This window comes from Sycon ciliatum, chromosome 1 (assembly GCF_964019385.1).
Source record: "Sycon ciliatum chromosome 1, ocSycCili1.1, whole genome shotgun sequence".
NCBI classification, from domain to species: Eukaryota; Metazoa; Porifera; class Calcarea; order Leucosolenida; family Sycettidae; genus Sycon; species Sycon ciliatum.
Window position 1 is genome coordinate 66,844,995 of NC_088643.1, and position 22,031 is coordinate 66,867,025.

The window sequence follows — 22,031 nt, forward strand, 5'->3', positions numbered from 1 at the left end:
TCCAAGATTCCACCGATGACGATGCTGACCAAGACGTTGACTGGCACGGCTATCGGCTCGCTCGCCTCCCTGAACCGCAAAGGCAGTTGCGTGACCGCAACACGATCAGCTTGCCATCTCGCTATCGTCCATGAGCACTGTCCTGATATCTGCTACTACAAACGGTGTTATGACTTCTAGTGCTGCCCTCGTATGTCACCAGGCGGAGGGGTGAAATGGAATTGTGGTGACATCATCAGTACAGTGTGACATGCATTCCCTGTGTAGATATGACTGTAGAGCATGCATTGATTGGTGTCAACATTGCCTAGAGAGTGTAGAGGTGCTTGTAACAACCTAGTGGTTTGGCTCTTCTCAGTACTGGGTGAGGCATGTAATGTCATTACTATCATAAGCATATTGTGAACGTCTGGCTGACAAGACTAGACACTCTGCACGGAGGTGTGCCGGCAGTAATCATTCCTTGGTACATTATACAATCATCTGTGTTGTTAGTCTGATTATGGCATTCCATGGTTTCCTTTCGTGCACGATCCAGGTCTCTGTCTCTGTCTGCCTGGACTAGCCAATCCTAGTGCTCTCCCACATAATTTCACCAGTACTAATATCCCATGCATTCACTTCATTCGATAGAATCTAACTGTAGCCGTACAGTGGCCGTTTCGTGAAGTGAGTGTGCTGGTTGTGTGCGATTAAATGTTGTAGGAGATTTGTAGGAGATTTCCACAACAATCCTACCAACCCCTAGAGTAACGAGGGTCCGAACCTGGGTTTTCCCAATACGGTTCAAATGGTCGCAAGACCGGGACTCTGCCAACCGGGTTATGGTTGTAGTCAGGAGCACTAGGCGTCCTCGCCTTGTAACATGCTGTCAAAATCGAAAAAACATGTTAGTGCAACCATGTAGTTACATGCAGTGCACTGTACTGCACGTTGGTCATGACATGTCAGCGACCGTGTATGGTATTGGCATCAATTACTTATTTCAAAGTAGAAACTTAGAAAGGGACATTATGCTCTTACCAGCGGAAGGCGAGAAGGCTACTTCATCTTCATACGAGTGGCCATACACAGCTCCGTCGTCATATTCTTTGATGGCACGGGACGTGATGGACATATGAAATTGAATAAAAAGAAAAGAAAAAACAACAGGCTAGTTACAGCACCCATAGGGTCAAATTGGTTTTATGGAGTCTAAAGAAAATGGACAATGCAACTCGCTCACCATCGTCGAGGTCAATGTTGCGCACGGTCCTGTGGCGAGCCATGATTGTAGAAGTCACAATGATATATTCTTATTTCAAAAAGCACTGCAAGACCCACTACAGTCACAATTTGTAGAGCAAGAGACAAGAACAGATCACGAAGATCAAGACAAGAGGGATGGAACAGTACAGTGTTCAAAAGGGGCACATTTGAGTTTTGAAGTTTTTTTGTCGAAACACAATTTTTGCAATTTTCGAAAATGCAATACTAGTAATGGTTTTACGAATGACATCATCGTGTTATTTATGAAATTAAATTATTTAAATAATTTGAAAGCACAGCTAGCTGCATGCAGCCGTTGTACCCTGACTCCTGAGTTGAGCAGTCTGATCTGATCTATGAAGTATGATGATCCAGCTTAACGCTGACGTCACCATAGAGGTCAGGTCAAAGGTCAAGGGTTCATGTAGCCTATAATATTAATGTCGGCGGCACACAACAAGGTCTGGTTCAGTTACGGCGGTATGGCTTAGGACCCGAACCACTTCCCCCCCCGGCCCTCTTTGTTGTGTCTGCTTATTTTTTTATTTTTCTGCTGTCGCCCCGTGTCGGGTTTCAACGTGGTTTTGGTGTGAGTGGATTGTCTCGATCATGAAACGACGGTTACGTGAGGGAATGCCTCCTTGACTCTGACTTTCGATTGACACCTTTTTCTTCTTTTTCTCTTTGTTGCTTCCTCGTAGATCTACGGACCCGGCCACGTTCTGTACCAGGACCGTATGTAGATCTACATGTACTTTCAACCAGTAACCCCTCCTTGCTCTCAACCAGAAGTTCATTTCCTGTGATGAAGGAGTGAGAACAAGCACGAAAGGACAAGAAGGGTTCTTCCTTGCCTTGAGTTGGTGACCTACCTCTAATATTCCTGTCGCTCAACTGCTTTTGCCAGTTTTGGAGTGGCTATGCTGTGCCTTTCGCCAATGGAGATATCTACCTAGCTTCTTGCCGTGACATTGTTGTTGTTGTTGTTGTTGTGTATATTTTAATTCGCAAACCAAACGGGCAGATCTGCCCAATGAAAAGGTGGCGAATGCAGATAGAAAGCAGTAATAAATGAAATTGGGGACTGATGTCATTAGGATAGAGGTGGAGAAAAACTAAGCCAGCTGATCATCAAACAGGACGTTTGGTACTCTAGGTACTAAGGGTGTGCGGGATCATGCTGGCGCGGAACTGGCGGAGCGTGGAGATGGCACGTATGTCGCTGGGTAAGGTGTTCCACAGCTGGGCGCCCCGGAACGCGAGGCAACCCTTGCCGAACCTGGTGGAAACTGGCGGTTGGCGCAGACCCATGGTGGAGTGCAACCTAGTTGGGCCAGCTGACGAAGGAATTAGGAGGGCTTGCAGATCAGAACTTGCGTGCCCATTCCGAGACCTCCAGTCCAGACCAGAACGATGAACTTCTGCCTGAATAATATCTCGGATACTCTGTAGGTGTCCACATGGCTGTTGCCTGTTGATGATACTACAGTCTACTGGTTTGGATCGTAATACTGAGTGAGGATGGCTGAACTTACTTGGCGGCGTCGTTTCAGGGATGAATTCGTTGCCGTAGTAGCTAACCGGACAGTCTACACTCGTGGACAGCCTGCGGATGCGTATGTACATGTATGTCACTAACCCCCTGAGCGACCTCTGAGTCTTCGTCAAACTGCAGTATGCATATTTTAGCTGGGACCGTGAGGAAGAAAGAGCTTGTGCGTGGCCTTAGCAAATAGCCTCATACTCCTCATAGGCTGTGGGTAGTCCCAAGTCAGTGTCGAACGGTCAATGGATGTGTTGCTGTTCTCAGCAGATCAGGTCAGGCAGTGTGGCAATGAGGGCGACGAGACGAGGACCGGCACTGAAGAAGCCCCAATTGTAAAATACTAAATCCCGCTACCTGTAGTGATACGACATGTACTACACACCCAGGTGAGATTCTGATTTATTTAATTAAGGGGAAGTAAGCCTAAAATCAAAATTTCACCAGTTGTAGTCTTCGGGGTGCTGAGTCGAATGGTCTTGGTCCGAGGAAGCTGAGACGCTCCCTTCCTCCTTTATTCCCAATCGAACTCGCGCACTTCCACCGAAACTGGGTGACTGCGCCCTACTAGATGGGGACTTGTATGCATAATGTCACTAAAAGCGCCATTTCGTTCTTATAAAAGCACGGATGACCGCGATTGGCCCATATGTTGTAGTCTTTTGGATGCTGAGTCGACTGGTTTTGGTCCGAAAAGGCTGCGATGCAGCGTTCCTCCTTTATTCCCAATCGAACATGGTCGAACAAGTGGTCACGTGCTCCTGCGTACACCAGTCACCTGGTCACCGTGCCTGCAGGGTACAACTTACTAGCCTGTTTGACCTTTTTTGGGTGCAGTCCTGTCACTCGAGTTGAACTCGAGTTGAACCTTGGTGTGAAAGTTGTCGCCTGCTGGCGTGGTGACCAGGTGATTTGGGCACCCAGGAGCACGTGACCGCTTCTTCAACCATGTTCGATTGGGAATAAAGGAGGAACGCTGCATCGCAGCCTTTTCGGACCAAAACCATTCGACTCAGCGTCCAAAAGAGTACAACATATGGGCCAATCGCGGTCATCCGTGCTTTTATAAGAACGAAATGGCGCTTTTAGTGACATTTTGCATACAAATCCCCATCTCGTAGGGCGCAGTCACCCAGTTTCGGTGGAAGTGCGCGAGTTCGATTGGGATTCAAGTAGGAAGGGAGCGTCTCAGCTTCCTCGGACCAAGACCATTCGACTCAGCACCCCGAAGACTACAAGTGGTGAAATTTTAATTTTTGCCTTAACTTCCCCTTTAACTTCCCCTTTAAACAAGGTACATCAGGCGTACTTGTATTGTGAGTCATTCCAGGACTCTTACAGTCACCGGCCTGCATTGTTATGCCACCATCCTCATGCATCTTGTAGTCTCTATCATCCGCATCCGTGTTCTCCTCTTCCTGCCCTCCATTGGAACTCCACCATGCCAGCACCAGTTGTTTCCGGTGGTCCCTCATGGCCTCCTCTCCATTGGCATTGGTGTCTGCAAGATCTCCAGCAGGCTGTGAACAGGTTGAAGCCCAATCAACCATGGCTGTGCCCCCTCCCTGCCTTCTGCACATACAATAATACCAACAATGGACCCGCATCACATTACACTCTACATTGAGGTGGAGCAGTCTGATGACACTGGCATGCTGCACGTACTTCATACATACATGTAGATCCACAATCATGTTTTAACAATGACAGCATGTTACAACTTAATACAAGCCGGAGGACACACAGCAGTGCTCCTGACTACAACCATAAACCGGTTGGCAGGCGTCCCGGTCTTGCGCCCATTTGAATCGTATATATAGACGGAGACTATGCCAACCGGTTTTTGGTTGTAGTCCGGAGCACTGCAGTGTGTCCTCCGCTTTGTAACATGCTGTCATCGTCGAAACATGTTTAACCCACCAAACAAGGCTTATAATACAGGTATACATAATGAAGAGGTACACCATGTGAAGTTCATCCACCGTCCGAAGAGGGCTCAATTTTCAGAAAGCAAAGAGTGGAATACATGGCAATTGTTGCGCTGGGCTTGCCACATTCACGGTTTTTAGAAAAGCAGTACTCTCAGACTCAGGGCAGGGTCAGTATCAATTTTCGTCTGATGATCGATTCAGTTCGTGAAACTCGGAGCCTCACGAAGAAAAAAAAAACTGCTCGTTCTTTCTGTCTGTGTATTCATAGATACAATGTACATGTACATCTCAGAAATCAAATCAATGCCATGCAGCACAGAGAAAAAAAAGTGCAAGTGGTGATTTGTGAAGTTCTGAATATTAACGGATAGTGAAAGTAGGCAAGAGGTGCACGCCGGTTTTGCTCGCGCTATCTCTCCTGGTCGAAATCTACATGAAACAAAGTCAATAAAGGCGTTACAAGGAGCTCGGCTGTGAGCATGCAGCAGTTGCCGGGATTCATCATCCCCCGATGTCACTGTGGCACATGTATGGGTATATGGTTGCACTCTCAGGCTCAGTGCCAACAAGGGGAGCGATAATAGAAGGAGCAAAGACAAACAAAATTTAATAGTATATACTCAATGAAGCACTATGTGACAGCAGCTCCATCTCAACTCAAGCACCTAAATACTCTCCACTAGTAGTCACCAAGTGACGATGTGACTCTACAAGTCATGATAGAGTGTATAGACTAGACTAGCGTCACAGCTATGCACTTACAACTAAACCATAATACTGTCAAGGACTTCGACAACACACTGTGCAAAGCAATAGTGAATGTCTGCGTGCAATTCATGCAGAGAAACTCCTCTCATTCTATGCATCGCAAATCTGCGTCAACGCCACCTTCAGCAATAGGGTGGCACTATGATACTGTACTAGCATCGACTAAGTTTTGAAGTACGGCACACTGAAGAGTGCAATCATTGAGTTCACTCAGTTCATGAATGTTCATGACAACTACAGTCAGAGTTCCTGCAGCGCAAGACGGTGACCGCGTCTGCAGAGGCATCACAAGCAAACCGAACACCAGCCCTGACTCCCTTCGAGTACAGGACAGCGGTGATAGGAAATGTCACTCTGCGATCGGAAGCACTCTAGCACGGTGGTTTGACGCGGATCAGCAAAGCACAGTACAGTACTGATGCTCACCGGCTTAGACTGAGACTGAGAGCGCAGCAGCTACGGTCCATGTATCCACAAGCCACACCGTGATATTGGCATTGTTCACTCAAAGAGACAAGGCACCAGCAAGGTAGATCCGTGTGCAGCTCAAACCCACTCGACTGGCCGGCACAATTTTCGCCAGCTACTGCTGCTAGGCTGATTCCCAACACCAAAACAGCACAGCACAGCACTGCACGACCGGTCCATTGTCAGATGCACAACTACATGTAGCTGATCGTTCCAGTCAGTCCTATGACAGCGCACTGCGTGCGTGTTGCATAAATGAGATCACGTGCTCTCTCAACTGCTGCCGCATGGACACTATGTGATTAGGCACGTCGAACAGCTTCTCAGACGAAATACGCAGTCTGACTGCTCCTACTGACCTGATCCTGTGAGTAAGTGAGACATTCGCAGCACAGACAAGAATGCAATCAGTCAGGTTTACAATTACTACGAGCACTGTATCTCCACCAGTTGTATTTGTTATGTACTCTGGTGAAAACTGTTTTTAAAGGACAAGAATTTGTTTGGAAGTAGAGGCACAATACAGTTATCTTCATTGGTCTAAATTTTCAAACAGTCTGTTTACAAAATTAATATCAATAAAACTGTCAGTCTGTTTACATAGTCAATTGGTCTGCAGGAGCATAGGCAAGCATCACCAAGCCTCCTTTACTCCTGCCTGGAAGCAGTACGTTACATGTAGACTATATCAGTGTTTTGGAAGCTGGTACGGCCAACTGACCTCTGGTGAATAGGCAAGCACCTCGAACCTGAACACGCCGCCCTGTGTTCCACCGGGCCGAGCATCGGGCACCAAGAACTTCAGAGAAGCAGGCGCGTGGCGTGGTGACAGCTGCGCTGGACTGAACTCGTGCTTCCAGCTGTTCTGAACGATATTACGCGAGTACTTGCGCACGATCAGCTCATGCCGTCTATCCAGAAAAATGTGGAAAGCAAAGGCAAACAGAGCTGAGCATTAAGAACGGGGTCAGATCATCGTCCTTGCAAGGATCCTTAGCAAATTGGGGTCAATCAGTGATCAAATAAGGGGAGCATTCTGTGCGACAAACCCTGTCCGGCTCAGTCGTGTACACTGTAGTGCATTTCAATGACAAAGATGCACATTTAACTAAGAAACTTCACCACCACCACCGCCGCCGCAACTGCCACCACCACAAACAACAACAACAACAACAACTTATCAAAATTTTAGTTGTAAAAATGCACAATGTTGGCCCGGCTAAGGGTAAAGATAATTTGGTAAGAGAGGACTATAACGATCCACCAATGTAACCAGATCCAATATAAAATGAGACAATGCGACAACTATAAAGTAGGCACAGAACTGACAGACGGTATTGAGACTTTCGGCGACATTGATAATCACTGGTTTGCCGTCCAAGTTCAAGTTAGCACACCTGCTGATCAATGAGCACTCCATTTATACGGCGAAACATATGTCACATGGAATACTATTGTACCTAACTACTTGTCAATGAAGCAATTCCACCTCCACCACACGTGCTCTCTGGTCTGGTCTCTGGTCAGGATTCTTTGACGTATTTATCGTGTCGTACTGATAATCTACATGTGCGTCCTTTGCAGGCTTTAGATACCAAGTGTCGTGCAAAATGTAGACACATGCTGCACATTCTACCACATAAGCAAGGTGTTCCGTCGAAACTTTGCGCAGTTTGCATACCAATTTGAGAGCATGCTGGAAGCCACACGGAACTCTCAAGCGAGTCCATACACCCACGGTGTATCATCTTGGGATTTTTTTAAATTCATTAGACAACCGCTATGAGGTATTCTGATCAGGCAAACCAGCAGAAACTAGCTCGGGTGCTTACATTGAATACTTCCGACTCGTATTAGCACCTGGTATAAGGTGGTGGATCACCACTTAACTCCCAAAAAGAATTTTGTTCTCTTTGTCCTTTTTTAAGCCAATTCCTATTCTTCATTGCAATTTTTCTAACAAGAGCCCGATGAAACTATAGTCTGGAGAACAGAGTTTCATCATGTGACCGCACATTTTATCAGTTGCAATTATGGAATCAGTGGTTAGAGCATCGCTGGCTACAAGCGAGGGTCCCTGGTTCGAGTCCTGGTGGTGACAGTCAATTTTTCCTTCAGACTTTTCCCGTTTGTCTCTTTCCCTCAACCCAGTTAATAAATTATGGACTTACTGAACAAAGACATCAGCCGACGGATACAAAGTCACCTCAAAGTAGCTAGAATTGACCGTAACACTAGGCGCTGCCGGTGGTCTGGGCACTACGCACAGAGCAAGAAACACACCAAAATAATAATTATAATGTGCCCAGCTGTCTCCAATGTTTTCAATCAAAAACAATCTGTTTAATCCATGGGAATGCATATGCTCTATAGGGATTCCCTGCTGTGTGGGAATGCCCCTGCTCTATGGCGATACCCATGCTCTATGGCGATACCCATGCTCTATGGTGATACCCATGCTCTATGGGATAACCATGCTCTATGGCGATACCCATGCTCTATGGGGATACCCATGCTTTGTGGGGATACCCATGCTCTATGGGATACCCCCCCCCCCTGCTCTATGGGGATACCCGTGCTCTATGGGGATGCCCATGCTCTATGGGGATACCCGTGCTCTATGGGGATGTCCATGCTCTATGGGGATACCTCTGCTCTATGGGGATACCCGTGCTCTATGGGGATGCCCGTGTTCTATGATTACAGGTGATGTCTATGTTCTATGGGAATCCCTATGCTCTCTGGGATGCCTAAGCAGTATGGGATGCATGCATGCCGTAAAGTCGCGGATAAAAGCCGGGCTTATAAGCACATAAGCCGCTTTCTGCATCAGGCTTTAATGCAAACCAGGCTTATATGCACCACTGATATTTTTGCCAGGCTTGTATGCATGCTTCTACGCGCGTAGATCTACCACTGACTACCGGTGTGGCGGCAGTTTTACTATGCACCGTACATAGCGCATGCACTCTTGACCTACCCGATCCGCGCTTGCATAGAAGCCAGGCTTCTACGCGCGACAGGCTTATATGCATTTGACCCGTTTGATTTTCAGGCTTCTATCCGCGATGTGCTTGTATGCAAACCCGGCTTTTATCCGCGACTTTACGGTATGCTAACGTCAAGCCAACTGTTACACATACGACCTGAATATTTCATACTTGGACCCTTTCTAACGATACATCTGAGTTCCTGGTCAGATCCACGAGCAAACGTTGAACAGCTTACCAATGTCACGGGACTCCAGGCTGCAGTTCACGGCCAGGGCTTGACCAGGAGAAGAGTGAGTTGGCACTAACTGGACATGGTAGACTGTGTACGGTTGTATCCTTCTCAGCAGCACACGGCTGAAGCCCTGTGCTGCACGCTCGGTCCCACTCGCCACATACGGGTCTGCAACGGCGCTGGATGTGCGGTAGAATGCCTACGGGGCAGAACACAAGCAGGCAGGTTAGGTTCACATCCTTGCAACGTTCCTGACGGGCTTATTGACGAACCGCGGTCGAGTATCTCCCAGCGTGCCACAGCGATACCATCTGGAATACCGGCGGATGGCATTCATGCAGTGTGATAAGAAAGCCCAATAGCTAAACGATGAGCACCAGACAGCAAACACATGAGTCCTGAACGTTCCAGCATTACAAATCATAACACAGTGTGAATGACAAACGGAACAGATAGAACCGAGCATACCTTGTAAACCGTGTCAGAGGGAAAGAGGTTTGCACTCCACACCAAATATAGCCGTTGTGAGTTAACCTCGCAGCGAACTGGGTTAACAGCTGCAGGTCAACAATTACATAATACACGTTGTATTATACACATCAGGGAATAATTTACTTTTGACTTTTTGCATAGCAATTTTGCTACGCAGAATCAAACTTGAATAGCAATTCGAAAATGTTGCATAGCGATTTTCTTTGACACTTGACAACATTGTCCTTCTGCAGAGCTGATCAGACCACAAATACACTGTAGCACCTTAGTTGCGAACCAAACGTGGTGCCAGGGTGCACTGATAGCTCAACACTTTCGAAGCTTTGTGCATCTATTTCATCCCTAGAGACACACCTGGCATGTACACTGTGCTTTATAGGCTACAGTGAAACATCAACATGCATATGCATCGCAGTTTCTGCATCACATTCCTGAAGTTGCTTCGCAAATCAGAGGAATTGCGTAGCAAACTGCGATGTGATACTGGTTAAATTATTCCTTGCACATTTGCTTGAGTATAATAGTACTACCAAAATTTCACCAAGCACAGCATACCAATGTGACACGGTGGCTCAACTGTGCGTAGACTGTTGTACATGAAAATAAGAACGGCCTAGGCTAGGAGACTGACTCTCCCAGTTCTTCGGCGCCCGGCAGTACTGCACAGCAGCATGGCCACTGTGATAGCCTACACATGGTCCTGGTCATTCATCATACCTGCCAAAGGGCCCGATTTGGCAGGGACCGTCCCGATATCGAGGGTGGTAATAGGCACCCAAAAGTGCATTTGTCGCATGCCTCACAGCTAGATTTAGATACATTTTCATACCTAGATATGTCATAGTCCCGATAATTATAAGGTTTGCAAAGCTTGGCAGGTACGACCCATGAAGTAATGTGGATTAACAAGCGGCTTAGGGCAACAGCTAGAATTACTCTTAGCACTCTTCCTCATTTCATTAAATCATGATTCAGTACATATAGTTTGGTGACTTCCCTGGACTGTGACTGTCCTGGCATAGCCCGGCATACCAACACAGCTACGTGCACTGTACAATGAACCCTCTTTGACACCGTGAGTACCGCCAGAGTGCATGCGTTAACTTACACTGCACAACTGTTCTGGCTCTCAGGTTGCTTTGGCCGCCATCTGCACCGCTCGTGTCCACTGGTGTTACTTCAATGAGATACGCGCTGGCGGCTGACAAGTCGTTTATTTCGACATGGAAGCGTCCCTGTTTCAGAAAGCGCTGGTCATTAGCCGGGTAGGAGTTCTTCCTGGGATTATGCCACCCTGGAAGAGATGAAGAGGTCAAGCCATGCCGAATGACCACTTTGTAGCTGGCAGTGGATGCTGCCAGGACCGATGGAGGTAACCAGCTGAGGCGCAGCGAATACGGCGTTGCCGCTTCAAGACGTATTTGTCGTACTGATGAGGGCGCTACAGATGGTGGCATGGAAAAGAGACATGTTTTTTTTCAGTTGCTCTGCATAATGATGTATTACTTAAGAAATTTTTAATAGCCTCCCCTTTCACTCCCTCTCCCACAGCTGAACCCAAAATTTGTTTCAAAAAGGGGTTTTGAATAGCAGAATGATCTAATGATATTCCCATGATAGTATTCAAAGATCATTCCAAGAGCATGATACTAAAGCTGCGCTTCAATGAAGTTTTTGAATTGCAAGTGAGCCACGGTTTCAATGAACCGCCATGGAGATATTCTGCATTAGCTATCAACTCACACTCTTCATCTCCCTCAAGTGCATTACCTCCTCTTGTGTAACCGTCAAGCAACATGATTTTACTTCAAATTATCAGATCAGGTCGCCATCATGCTTGCTCCATATGTCATGTTCGTCGGAAAAGGATCTCTGAAGCCGGGAGACATTGTTGCAGAGGAAGAACCTACCCCGATACTGTATGTGACCAGGGGTGACATGGTACTCGATTGAAGGCCCAGCCGGTGCCCATAAAGTATTAACTCATGGGGTCACCAGGAAGGCAAAGTATGGCCAGATTATCGTCGAACTTGAGAAGGATACCAATGACATGCTGAAAGGCCTGGTGAACGTATCGCTATCAGTACGCCGCGCTACACAAAGCGCACGGGTACTAACGCACTCCCCAAGAAGCAGGGAACATCTGAAGGTGACTTCTTCAATGCAATGAACTGACAATCCATGCACATCCCTAAGTAGTGAACAGTGGGTCTTTTTTCATGACCCCACTCACCCTCCCCAACCCCTTCTTCACCCTCTCAGCCTCTTCCTCCCTCCCTTAACTTAGCCTCTAACTCACTCTCTCGGCCTCTCCCTCCCTCTCTCGGGGGCCCTCCCTCTCTCGGGGGCCCTCCCTCCCTCTCCCTCCCTCCCTCTCCCTCCCTCCCTCTCCCTCCTCTCCCTCTCTCTCTCACGCGTGCACACACACACACACAAACACACACACACACACACACACACACACACACACACACACACACAAGAGTAGTACTTACTGCAGTGTAATTCCTGCATACCAGCTGAAAGTGCCCAGTTGCCGTGGGAGTTGCATTTCAATGCTTGACGCTTGCTGGTTGCCTCGTGGGCTCCCTGGCATCGTACTGTCACGTTGGACAAGCAACCGTGAATGGACTCCTGGTCGAGCGCCGAGACAAGGACTGTCCCCACCGAAAGAGGAATGTCCTGCCCTTGGCACGTGACTCCTGCAGTAACATTCAAACACAGCAATACAGAGCACAGCTAAACTGCACATGCCATGATGGTACCAGTATGCTCTGAACCTTCTGCACCCCTGACTGCATGGCTAGTTCCGGTGCTTTGGTGTTTGGTGGCTGAACTGCAGGGTCATGAGTTCAAACCCACTGATCTTCAAAACCTCAAAAAAAAGTGCTTTCGTGCACCTGCCATTGGGCTCCTGTAAGTAGTCCAAAAGGCCCGCGGGATACGCCGAGGTAAAACGAATGATTTGAGCGGTAACGTACTTTTTAAACTGCACGCAAGGAGAGTGCACAATACTCACTCGTACATGCCATCCCAGCATAATTGTAAAGGCATCAGCCTTTGCCTATTCCCTTATAGAAAAGGCACGGGAATAGAATTCCAACCAATACATCGAGTATTGACCAACATAATAAGAAATCAGAGGCCACATGCCTCATGTACTTCAAAAAAGTAAGCCAGTAATAAACATATGATGAAGAAAAAAATAAGCTTTTTAACATGTTGGGTGGTAACCAGGTATGATAACTTTATTCCCGTAGCTATGTAGAAGACGTTACTTCAGTAACGTCTGGCGCTAGCCAGGGTCCACACAGCTTTAATTTGGTGTTGTTTGTTTGTTTGTTTGTGTCACGCCTGGCGCTATCCCGTATCTGTCCCGTACCGCATCGCACCATCAAACACAGCTGGCCATTTTCTGGCTCCCGTATCTGTCCCGTACCATACCGTACCATCAAACACAGCTGGCCACAAACAGCTGGCCACAATATTGGTCGATTATGTACATGTATACGACTGCCTGTGTGTTGCAACTGTGCTTGAAGGGGACGGTTGCACTTTTTGTAGCTCCGTTTTATCTGAGTTTTCAGTCGTTCCTCTTACTAGTCTTGCCAAGGGGGTGGCTCTGGGTCCACCAGAGTCGTCCCTGGCGTGTTTCTGAATTTGCTGGGGCGAGGGTTCCGCGACGCGGTCGCCAAGGCAGTGTCTTTTCAGTCACGACCGTTGTCGTCCTCGTCTCTCTATTCGCGGTGGTGTAGCTGACCCCCGAATGGTTTCAAACTGCGAAGCTCGGAGGAGTACAGTGGTGGCAGAGCGGCATGAGCTGTGAGTGGAGACGGTTGCTGGAGATGGATGGTGATGCAGGGAGAAGAGTTACGCTGCCTGACGACGCGTGGGAAATTGTTTGAACCTGCAATTTCAGTTCGAGCGCGGTGGACTTCTAGACGATGTGTCCTCATGGCTGTTTTTCAAAGCTTGGCCTATCGCTGATATCCCTGCGTGGGATGTTCTTCCAGTGGAGTCCAGGTGGGACTTCGGGTGCCCACACTCCATCACCTGGTTAATTGTTTCGGAACTGCAAAAATAATTATTGTTTCCTTTTTTGTGCGCATCTCTTGTCATCTCTCTTTTCTATACGTCGCACACCAGATGTACTACTATCGCTGTCTTTCTCTTGCTATCTCTCTCTGCTTGCTGTTTTTTGTTTCTGTTGCCACTGTCCCTCATCATACCCATGCTCGGGTGGAGGGCGGCGTGACCTGTTAGGGTAGCTGTCAATACAGTACGACTCCCTGATGTATAGGGAGACTTTCTGGAAAGAAATAGGGAGACGAGGAGGAAATGAAATTAGAATGGACGTTAGTTGCCGAATAGGTGATAGGATGCGTCAGCAAAAACATACTTTGGAAGAGAGATCCCGTTGCCTCCAAAATAGGTGTGAACGGGCGAGTCAGCGCCGGTCACAGGAAACGTCGGGAGAGAGATCCCGTCGACTCCAGAACGCCCATGATCGGCAGAGTCAACGCCGTCCCAGGAAACATTTCCATCAGTTCCCACAACATGCACGATGAGCTTAGGGCCGGGTTCCACTGCGGCTCCGCGGCTCCGCTGCTCCGCGGCACTTGGCTGCATGCAGCGGAGCAGCGCGGTTCCACTGTCACTCGCCATTCGCGGTACCGCGGTCGTGGTCCACACTTTTTGATGACGTTTCACCTGCCTGCGCGCGCGAAATCAAACAAATCCTCGTGTTCTGGCCTGCGCAACGAATTAAAATTTGAATTTTAAAATTCTGGCGTACAAAACAATGCAAAGTACGGGAAACAGGTTGAGCCGCGACCGCGGCTCGCAGTTTTTGGTCAAGAATCGTAGCAAAAGCTCGCGGTGAGCCGCGGACTCGCTGCTCCAGCTCGAGCCGCGGTCACTATGGTAATGATGACGTTTCAAGCCGCGAAAGACGAGCAGCGGGGCAGCGGAGCCGCAGTGGAACCCGGCCCTAAGCAACAAAGCATAGCGTAGGGCCCTGAGCTTCCAAGCTCTCTCGTAAGCCATTCTCATAATTCACTTACGTTGACACGTTGGCGGTGAGAATACTTGCTCCGATCGAACGCACACGTCCTGCCTGGCGGAACCCACTGCTAGTTTGTAGCACTCGTCACAGTCATACGTGAACGCCTGTCCCTTGCAGAGGCTGGCGTTGTGGCCGGTCAGGAAGGTGACGCTGCCATGCAGCGGTGCTGAAGGCAGCTGGCAACAGGGATTCTCAAGGTCGACTAATAGTGGATAGAGAACACATACAAGAAAGAACGTGTCATCAGCAGTGTTACCATGGTTATTGTGGGCACATGCATTTCAGTCAAACTGATTATCTGAATGCATCAAACAGGCAAACTGGTCCAGGATGACTCTGATTCCCAGTCAAACTGGCCCGCCATGGTTTTAGACAATCCCACTCTAGCTGCTTGCCGCAAAAATGGGAACAAATGACCAGGGTTCAGCCACTCTTGACCGCCATTACTTGCACTTCTGCTTGAAGTATCGGGTATACAGTCATGGAGCACCACTCACCCACACATCTAAAACGGGTATGCAGTCATGGAGCGCCACTCACCCACACATCTGAAGCGTTCGACTCTTGGCTTCCAGCGACCATACTTGCAGGTCAGGAGAAAGTCTTTGTTGATGGTGAGCTTGTAGCCAGGCTTGCAGGCCGCACGGATCCTATCGTTCAGCAGATAGTTCTTCTTGACTTTCTGTTCCATAAATATAGCATGGCGTGGAAGATCAGGTGTCCTGCAGCGAGCTGTTGGTAATGTAGCAAAAATAGTAATCGAAACACATGCTATCACACTCAGACAAAGGAGATACTTCAGGCTCCTTAAGAACATCTCAAAAGTTTTCTGTTTCACTGGTATACTTTCAAGCCTTATCGTCAGGTGAAATACAGAAAAAGTCAAATGAACGAAGACAATGGATTTTATACAGCAGAGAGGTGCAAGGAAGAAGAACCAAAACAACAATGAAGAATGGGTGTGACATACACATAGAACTAAATGGGGAAAACGTGGGTGCAAACGTGAGGAAACGTACCAAGCGAGAAGTGTGGTGCGACAAAAACAGACCGCGGCACCAGATGGACATAACTAACGAGTTGTTGATGACCTACCTAACAGCCCAAGCGAAACAGCCTAAGTGTGAATTTAATCTGCTTCTGATTTAAGTACATAAGTCAGGTTTCTTAGTGTGAAGAATATACACAGCTTCCAAAACATTCAACAACTTTGCACTTGGCCATTGCCAGCCACTGGCCGTGCAACTCTATTGCTGTGTGCTGTGTTGTATGGGTGGAGCACAAAGACCACATCTACCGTATCATCATTCATTTGACCATCATAACACAAGCCACACCATCGACTTCTTTTGGGTGAATCACAAGTGTTTAAAGTGCGGCGTTTACTCCCGGAAATTACGGTACCTAGTTTGCATACATACAATGAACCTGGCAGTTGGCCAACACCCCTGCATACATGGCATTCTCAGAGCGGCATGTGCATGCGTCAGTCCCATTGCTTACGGACACATTGGTGAGGCATGGGATCGGTCCACTTGCCACCTTTGCACTGCCTCCGCCATGGGCCGACGCGCTTGAAGCCTTTCTTGCAGCGTAGCTTGACGTAGCCGTCTTCTTCCTTCACATAATAGCCGCCGTGCGGTGGGCTGAGCCTGCCACAGCCTGCGCATCAATTAGCACCATCAAAAAGGCATTTACTATGTTAGCGTTATGTCCATCGTTAGTATTGAAATGGAGCTATGAGTGTACACTTACATCGGACACCATATCTCAGCACAGCCCCTGACTATCTACGTCACCTGTTCTGTGCTGTGGCAATGCACACTACAAATAAATATTATGATCTTTGTGTAGGCTTGCTCAAGTCCTGACCCAACCAAAATCCTGCACTGGCTGCCTTGGTTATGTACTTCAAAGTACACTGCGTACCGGGCCTGTGAACAGTGAAGAATGTGCCCAGTACATCAGATTCTTTATCGACTTCAGTGTCTGCTCTAGGATTGTAGGACAGCCGGGTACACGTGTACCTGGCGGAACCATTTCAACCGGGTCGGAGCCGGGTACACATGTACCTGGTTGGTTGGTTTATTTTAATTCGGACAATAAACGAGAACTAGGCCCAATGATATAAGGGCGAATGGATAAGCCGCATTTAGAAAAGAGAGGACAGGAATTAGAAAATTATGAAAGAAGAAGAAGTATCTGACACTACATACAAGCCATGTAGTCAGTCCTTTCAAAGTTCGAAAGTGTAAAGTACCAACCGGGCCAGAGGTGACCCGGTACTATATTTTCAACCGGGTCCAAGCGCCGCCCAACCGGGTGGATTACCCGGCTCACCCGGCGCTGGAGCAGACACTGGACTTTCTATTTCTAGGGGAGAACCCCACTGAAGTTCCCGTTTTAGTTCGCTTTACCCAACCTATTGGAAATTGCTTCGCCGGTGTCTGTGGTGTACATCTCATTCTCGGGTCACGGTCTTACACACCAAACACAAATTGCACATCAGGTACAATGATGTGCAAGGAACTGACACGCACACGTGACACACATACACAACACACACACACACACACACACATGCACACACACACACACACACACACACACACACACACACACACACACACACACACACACACACGCCTCCCCCACACACACACACATGCACATACTCACACACACACACACACACACACACACACACACACACACACACACGCCAAACACGGGGGGGGGGGGGGGGAGGGCAATGTCGGAGACTTACTTCCCACCAGCATGAAGCAACGGTTCACACCACAGCGTGAATCGCATGAGCAGACCCAGGAAAGTTGATTTGTCAGACTGCAGTCACTGGAACTGCAACAGGTGGCATCCGAACAGTTGATCCTGTTGCTGGGAACTGCATGTCTGCTGTCCACAGAACATGTGGACACCTTACTGTTCTTGATCCAATTCAGGAAGCGCCCAGAAGCTAAACAACGATACAGTGGATACAAGGTGATCAATACCAATGGGAGAAAAGACGACCGGTATGGAACACCTGGGCATCGCAGATCATTGAGCCATGCAGTTCAACCATGTACAGTGCATGAGCAAGGATCTAAGAGACCTTTTTTCTGTATGTATACTAGCCGCCATGTGTGCTGCTGCCACGCTTCAAGGCTGAAAGCGCAGCCATTGAGCAACATCACTCTGTCTTGTTCTTTAAAAGACACAGATTGTAAAAGAGCCACATGGCTGGGTAACGTGAGCCATGCAGAGACATACACTACCACAGTCAGGCTATACCACAATCAAACAGTCCACTATAAAGAAGTGCCCTGGATAGAACAAGTTTCTCTAAGTTGCAGCAAGTTTGCAGTACTTCGAAGTAGATTTAAAGCACTTTTCTGAAGGCCCCGGTTGCGCATTCTTTTCCAGTCATGGGACGTGTGATAAAGTGTACCTCGCCTATAAAGTACTGATTTGTATGTCCCTTGACGGGAAATGTATGTATCTACTTAGGCAACATATCCTCGCACGTCAAAAGACAATATTGCTATGCTGAAGTTTCACTGCTCTGTGAAGCATTCCTTGCACTGGCCACATGTGGATATTGATGGGTATGATACGGTGAGAAAAAATTAATGAAGCATTCGAAATTCGAAGCGAGTTCCTTTAGATTCCCAATGTGGATTTCAATAATTTTCAATTGGCATGAAATGATGAAACACATCAGTTTAAAATTTCATTACAGGCAGCAGGCCATTGATCATTTCTATTTCATAAAGCCATCCCACACCTGTAAACTGTCCAAGACTACAGCTGTGCATGCGTGTGCTAAAGATACTTGCTCTGGTACGAGTACAAATGCAAACACACGCACACACGCACACCTCCCTTACCTCGTCCCTGAGCCACAGTCGGGCAGCGGCGAGCAGCTGAGCATTCCCATGGCAATAGCAGGCCAATCAGCAGCAGCAGTAGGAGCAGGACGACTGATGTTTGCAGTGACACCCTGGCTGGTTGGCAGTGACGACGACGGAGACCTGAGAAGACGATCAATAACCAAGAGCACGGAGGAATGAGGAGGGGGAGGGGGGAGAAGGTGTATGTCGGTGGCAGTGCACCAAACATTGCTCTACAGCACAGTCATGCACATGTACTATGCACATTCATAATACACTGACCCGTATCTCTCTTATCCAGACCTCAACGTGACGGGCACCTCGGTCTACCGGACGGCGGCCTGTGGGTGATGTTTAGTTGAAGTAGTATTGCTACTCTTCTGCCAATGTCTGTTGAAATAGTCACTCCAGATCTCTGGCTCTTCCTCATTGAAAGCCTTTAAAAGGTATGTGATTCAGAGTTATGGACACTTCAAAGCTATGAGCAGTGCCTGGTCCCCCCCCCCCCCCGGACCGCCCTGATAAGAGAGATAATCACAGTATGAGTCTACTATGACCCCCCCCCCCGCCCCCCAATTGAACAGGCTACAGTAGTATGATGTAGCTAAAGAGGCAAGACTAAAAGTAAGTAAAGGCATTATTTTGACGACTTTCATACAATGTGTGTTGTGCAAGCCTGATTGTCTGTTGCCATTGGTATGATTGATACCGCTGCTGCTGTTACAGGGTAGGGTGAGTGCACTTTGTCCACTAGTGCATAGAAGAGAGGCATAGCTGGAGACCGGCAGTGTTTGTAGCTCCACTGGCAGATACATGTCGTGACCATGGTGACAGGCATATTATGATGAGTTGCAACCTGAGCCTAGGTGCATCAGTGCTGTTTTGATTTCAAGTTCTGTTATTTTTCTCCTCTGACATTGCTTTCTTCATTTTACTTCCTCAGAGAGAAGAGAGAGAGAGAGAGAGAGAGAGAGAGAGAGAGAGAGAGAGAGAGAGAGAGAGAGAGAGAGAGAGAGAGAGAGAGAGAGAGAGAGACCTATTCCAAAAGCGTGCTATCTCACAACGGACGTGGAGCCCCTGCAGCATACCTGTAGCTGTCTTACTTCGTACTGCTGCAGGCCGCCACTAGCACTGCCCACTATTAACCTGAACAAAGGCACTTGATACCTGACTGAACTAAGTTAGTTACTTGTAAGTTGTAATGAGAGCGGTGGCCGTGTGTGTCACAGACTCAGTGTTACTGCTATCCACCCATTGCATCACACGGCTTTAGCCAGCGTAGCTGATCCACTAGCTCCACGAGACATGACAAGTATGTTTACGGGAGAAAACACGAAAGCACTTGTAGGCAGGATCTAGGAGGGGCCTCCTCCGGCGTGCGAAACTAATTTCGGCGAGTGGAGTATGTCTCCGTGTGTTCAGGCAATGAATACATAAACTCTGTGTACGTGTATAATACTAACACTAGTAACAGTCCACTCCGACCTGTGCCCAGCAGGACATGGTCGAGCAGAGTAAATCACCCGGCTTACCTGTTCGCGAATCCAAGGGCATGGTGCCGAGTCCGAAAGCGTCCACTAGCGACCCGCCAGTCGGCACTTGTTGTTGCAGTCCGCCCTGCGCCACCACCAACCAGCAGGGTGCCGTGCGCAGCACAATGTTTAGCCTTCAGCCAAGTCTGGGATCAGCCTCTATCTCGTCCATCAGCCCGCGGCCATGCCACGCATAGGGCAGGGGCAACCGCCGCTCTTACGCATGGTCGATCTACGAGTCTGGCATGCAAACCACGAAAGACCTGAGAAGCGCGATGATACGGCCTTCCACCGCCACAATAAACCCTGCAGTGGACGGAATGCTCCCTGAAGAAGTCGACTTGACTTCGTCGTGTGTGTGCTGACCGACTGATTTCCCACTTCGCACCACTACTGGCAGTAACTCTTCCCCAAGACGGTACAGACCTGAGTAGTATTGCAGTTCTGGCTCAAGTCAAGACCTGCGAGTAGATTAGCAAGCACGAGTAACCGAGTAAGGCTGTAATCGTACAGACAGTAAACCCACGCGGATTCCGTAGTAAACAAGCAGCACTTGCACAGCATGCATAGAGCCGGAGGACAAGAATGCTAAGTAAGTAAGTTGACTGCGTCCTAAACAACACGGCCTCACGAGATCCGGTACCCTGGCTCTCGAAAGCCTCTTGGCTCTTTTCTTCTGATTCTTGAAGGAGTGGTCTGGGGAGAGAGAGAGCGTGTGAGAGAGAGTAGCGGCGCTATCTAATCCTCCTGAATCAATCACACATCTATTGCCGTAGTAGTGTACGGTACAAGTAAAGGTACCTCTTCTAGATGAACTGTTGTCAGTGTTATGTTGCGCAGCACGGCGAAGGGTCATCGTAAAATCTAATGGCCGCAAAATTTCAGCACGTCCAGGCTACAATCATGACAATGGTAGCGCCTTTAGCTTTGTCAATGCTCTTACCATTTTTGCTTACGGAGAGGCGGTAATCATCATGATCATGGTGACGCACGAGCTGTAGCCAGTGTAGGTGAGCTTGCCATTACACTAGTGCCAAGTAGTGGCAGTAGTGCTCCATTTCTATTGTGATACCCAGACCGTGTACCATGGTGTACCGCGTTCAGTGTCCATGTACTGCCCATCTACACCTGTCCTCATTATTACATTTACAGCTGTATTATGACACAAGGACATGTAGAGGTCTAGGGGGTCAGCAAAGCCTACAGTAACATGATCGTTGGACAGACCACAAAAGATGAGTTGCCTGGATGGAGACGGTATTCGTTGCACGGGTAAATCAATCCTGGCTGGTAGTGGTAGTGGTAGATCCACGGGCCTACCGTCTCCCTGCCAGCACGGTCTCTGCCAGGCCAGGTCAGGCCCAGGGCCAGGGGAGCATGTCAAGGTCAGATCTAGCCGCCAGGGACTCTCTGGCTCCGCACGATGTCTACCAGTGAATTTGTACCAACCCGGCCGCGCAGGATGTAGCCAGTGCACCAGCGACACCACGTGTCCCCTTCACTGGCGCTAGGCTTCAGTTCAGACAAGACAGTAGTTCAGTCATCTGCACGTGTCAATGCCTCTGTCGGCTGCGGAGAGCATTTCTGCACACGTGATGCCTCGTGGAGAACATTCCACTCGTTGCTCACCTACATTCTCCTGTATTCCTGTCTTGGGCTAGCGGAGTAGCGCTGACAGCGACAAGTCACCAAAACAGAATCTTAGGGCAAATCATTCTCTTAAAAAATTTAATGATTATGTTTTAGAAAGTACAGAGTCACCTCCATCAAGCGAACTGGGAGTAAGACTGTCGAAACTCCCTCACAGGACCCTTCCTAGCATTAGTACTTCCGCCAAACAGGCACGTGCATGATTGTGCAGTGTAGCTT

At 48.4% G+C, this 22,031-nt stretch overlaps 2 protein-coding genes across 3 annotated transcripts in view; both read right to left on the bottom strand.

Annotated features, from left to right (window-relative positions):
• Positions 1 to 1,421, bottom strand: part of LOC135804986 (HBS1-like protein) — a 35,349-nt gene extending 33,928 nt beyond the window's left edge. For both annotated transcript variants that reach the window (XM_065318969.1, XM_065318970.1), the window contains exons 1-2: positions 1,226 to 1,421; positions 1,024 to 1,089 (exon numbers count right to left, since the gene is read on the bottom strand). In XM_065318969.1, coding sequence (XP_065175041.1) covers positions 1,024 to 1,089; positions 1,226 to 1,268 — 109 coding nt within the window. In that variant the 5' untranslated portion in view covers positions 1,269 to 1,421. The remainder of the gene's footprint in view (positions 1 to 1,023; positions 1,090 to 1,225) is intronic.
• Positions 1,422 to 4,890: 3,469 nt separating this feature from the next.
• Positions 4,891 to 21,040, bottom strand: LOC135804987 (uncharacterized). The gene is made up of 13 exons (XM_065318971.1): positions 20,163 to 21,040; positions 18,628 to 18,771; positions 17,508 to 17,714; positions 16,244 to 16,402; positions 15,281 to 15,472; positions 14,739 to 14,942; positions 12,171 to 12,377; positions 10,784 to 11,116; positions 9,652 to 9,740; positions 9,187 to 9,382; positions 8,130 to 8,217; positions 6,680 to 6,869; positions 4,891 to 6,323 (listed from the first exon to the last, which is right to left on the bottom strand). Exons 1-13 carry the CDS (start codon positions 20,182 to 20,184, stop codon positions 6,282 to 6,284), a joined length of 2,073 nt encoding a protein of 690 aa, XP_065175043.1. The 5' UTR covers positions 20,185 to 21,040; the 3' UTR covers positions 4,891 to 6,281.
• Between the last annotated feature and the right edge of the window lie 991 nt (positions 21,041 to 22,031).

Coding starts and splice junctions, on each gene's coding strand:
- LOC135804987 (XM_065318971.1), bottom strand. CDS start 20,184: ATGCCCTTGGATTCGCGAACAG. Junction 14,943..15,280: donor CGAACGCTTCAGATGTGTGG/GTGAGTGGCGCT, acceptor ATCCACTATTAG/TCGACCTTGAGAATCCCTGT. Junction 9,741..10,783: donor AGCCAGAACAGTTGTGCAGT/GTAAGTTAACGC, acceptor GTTGACCTGCAG/CTGTTAACCCAGTTCGCTGC.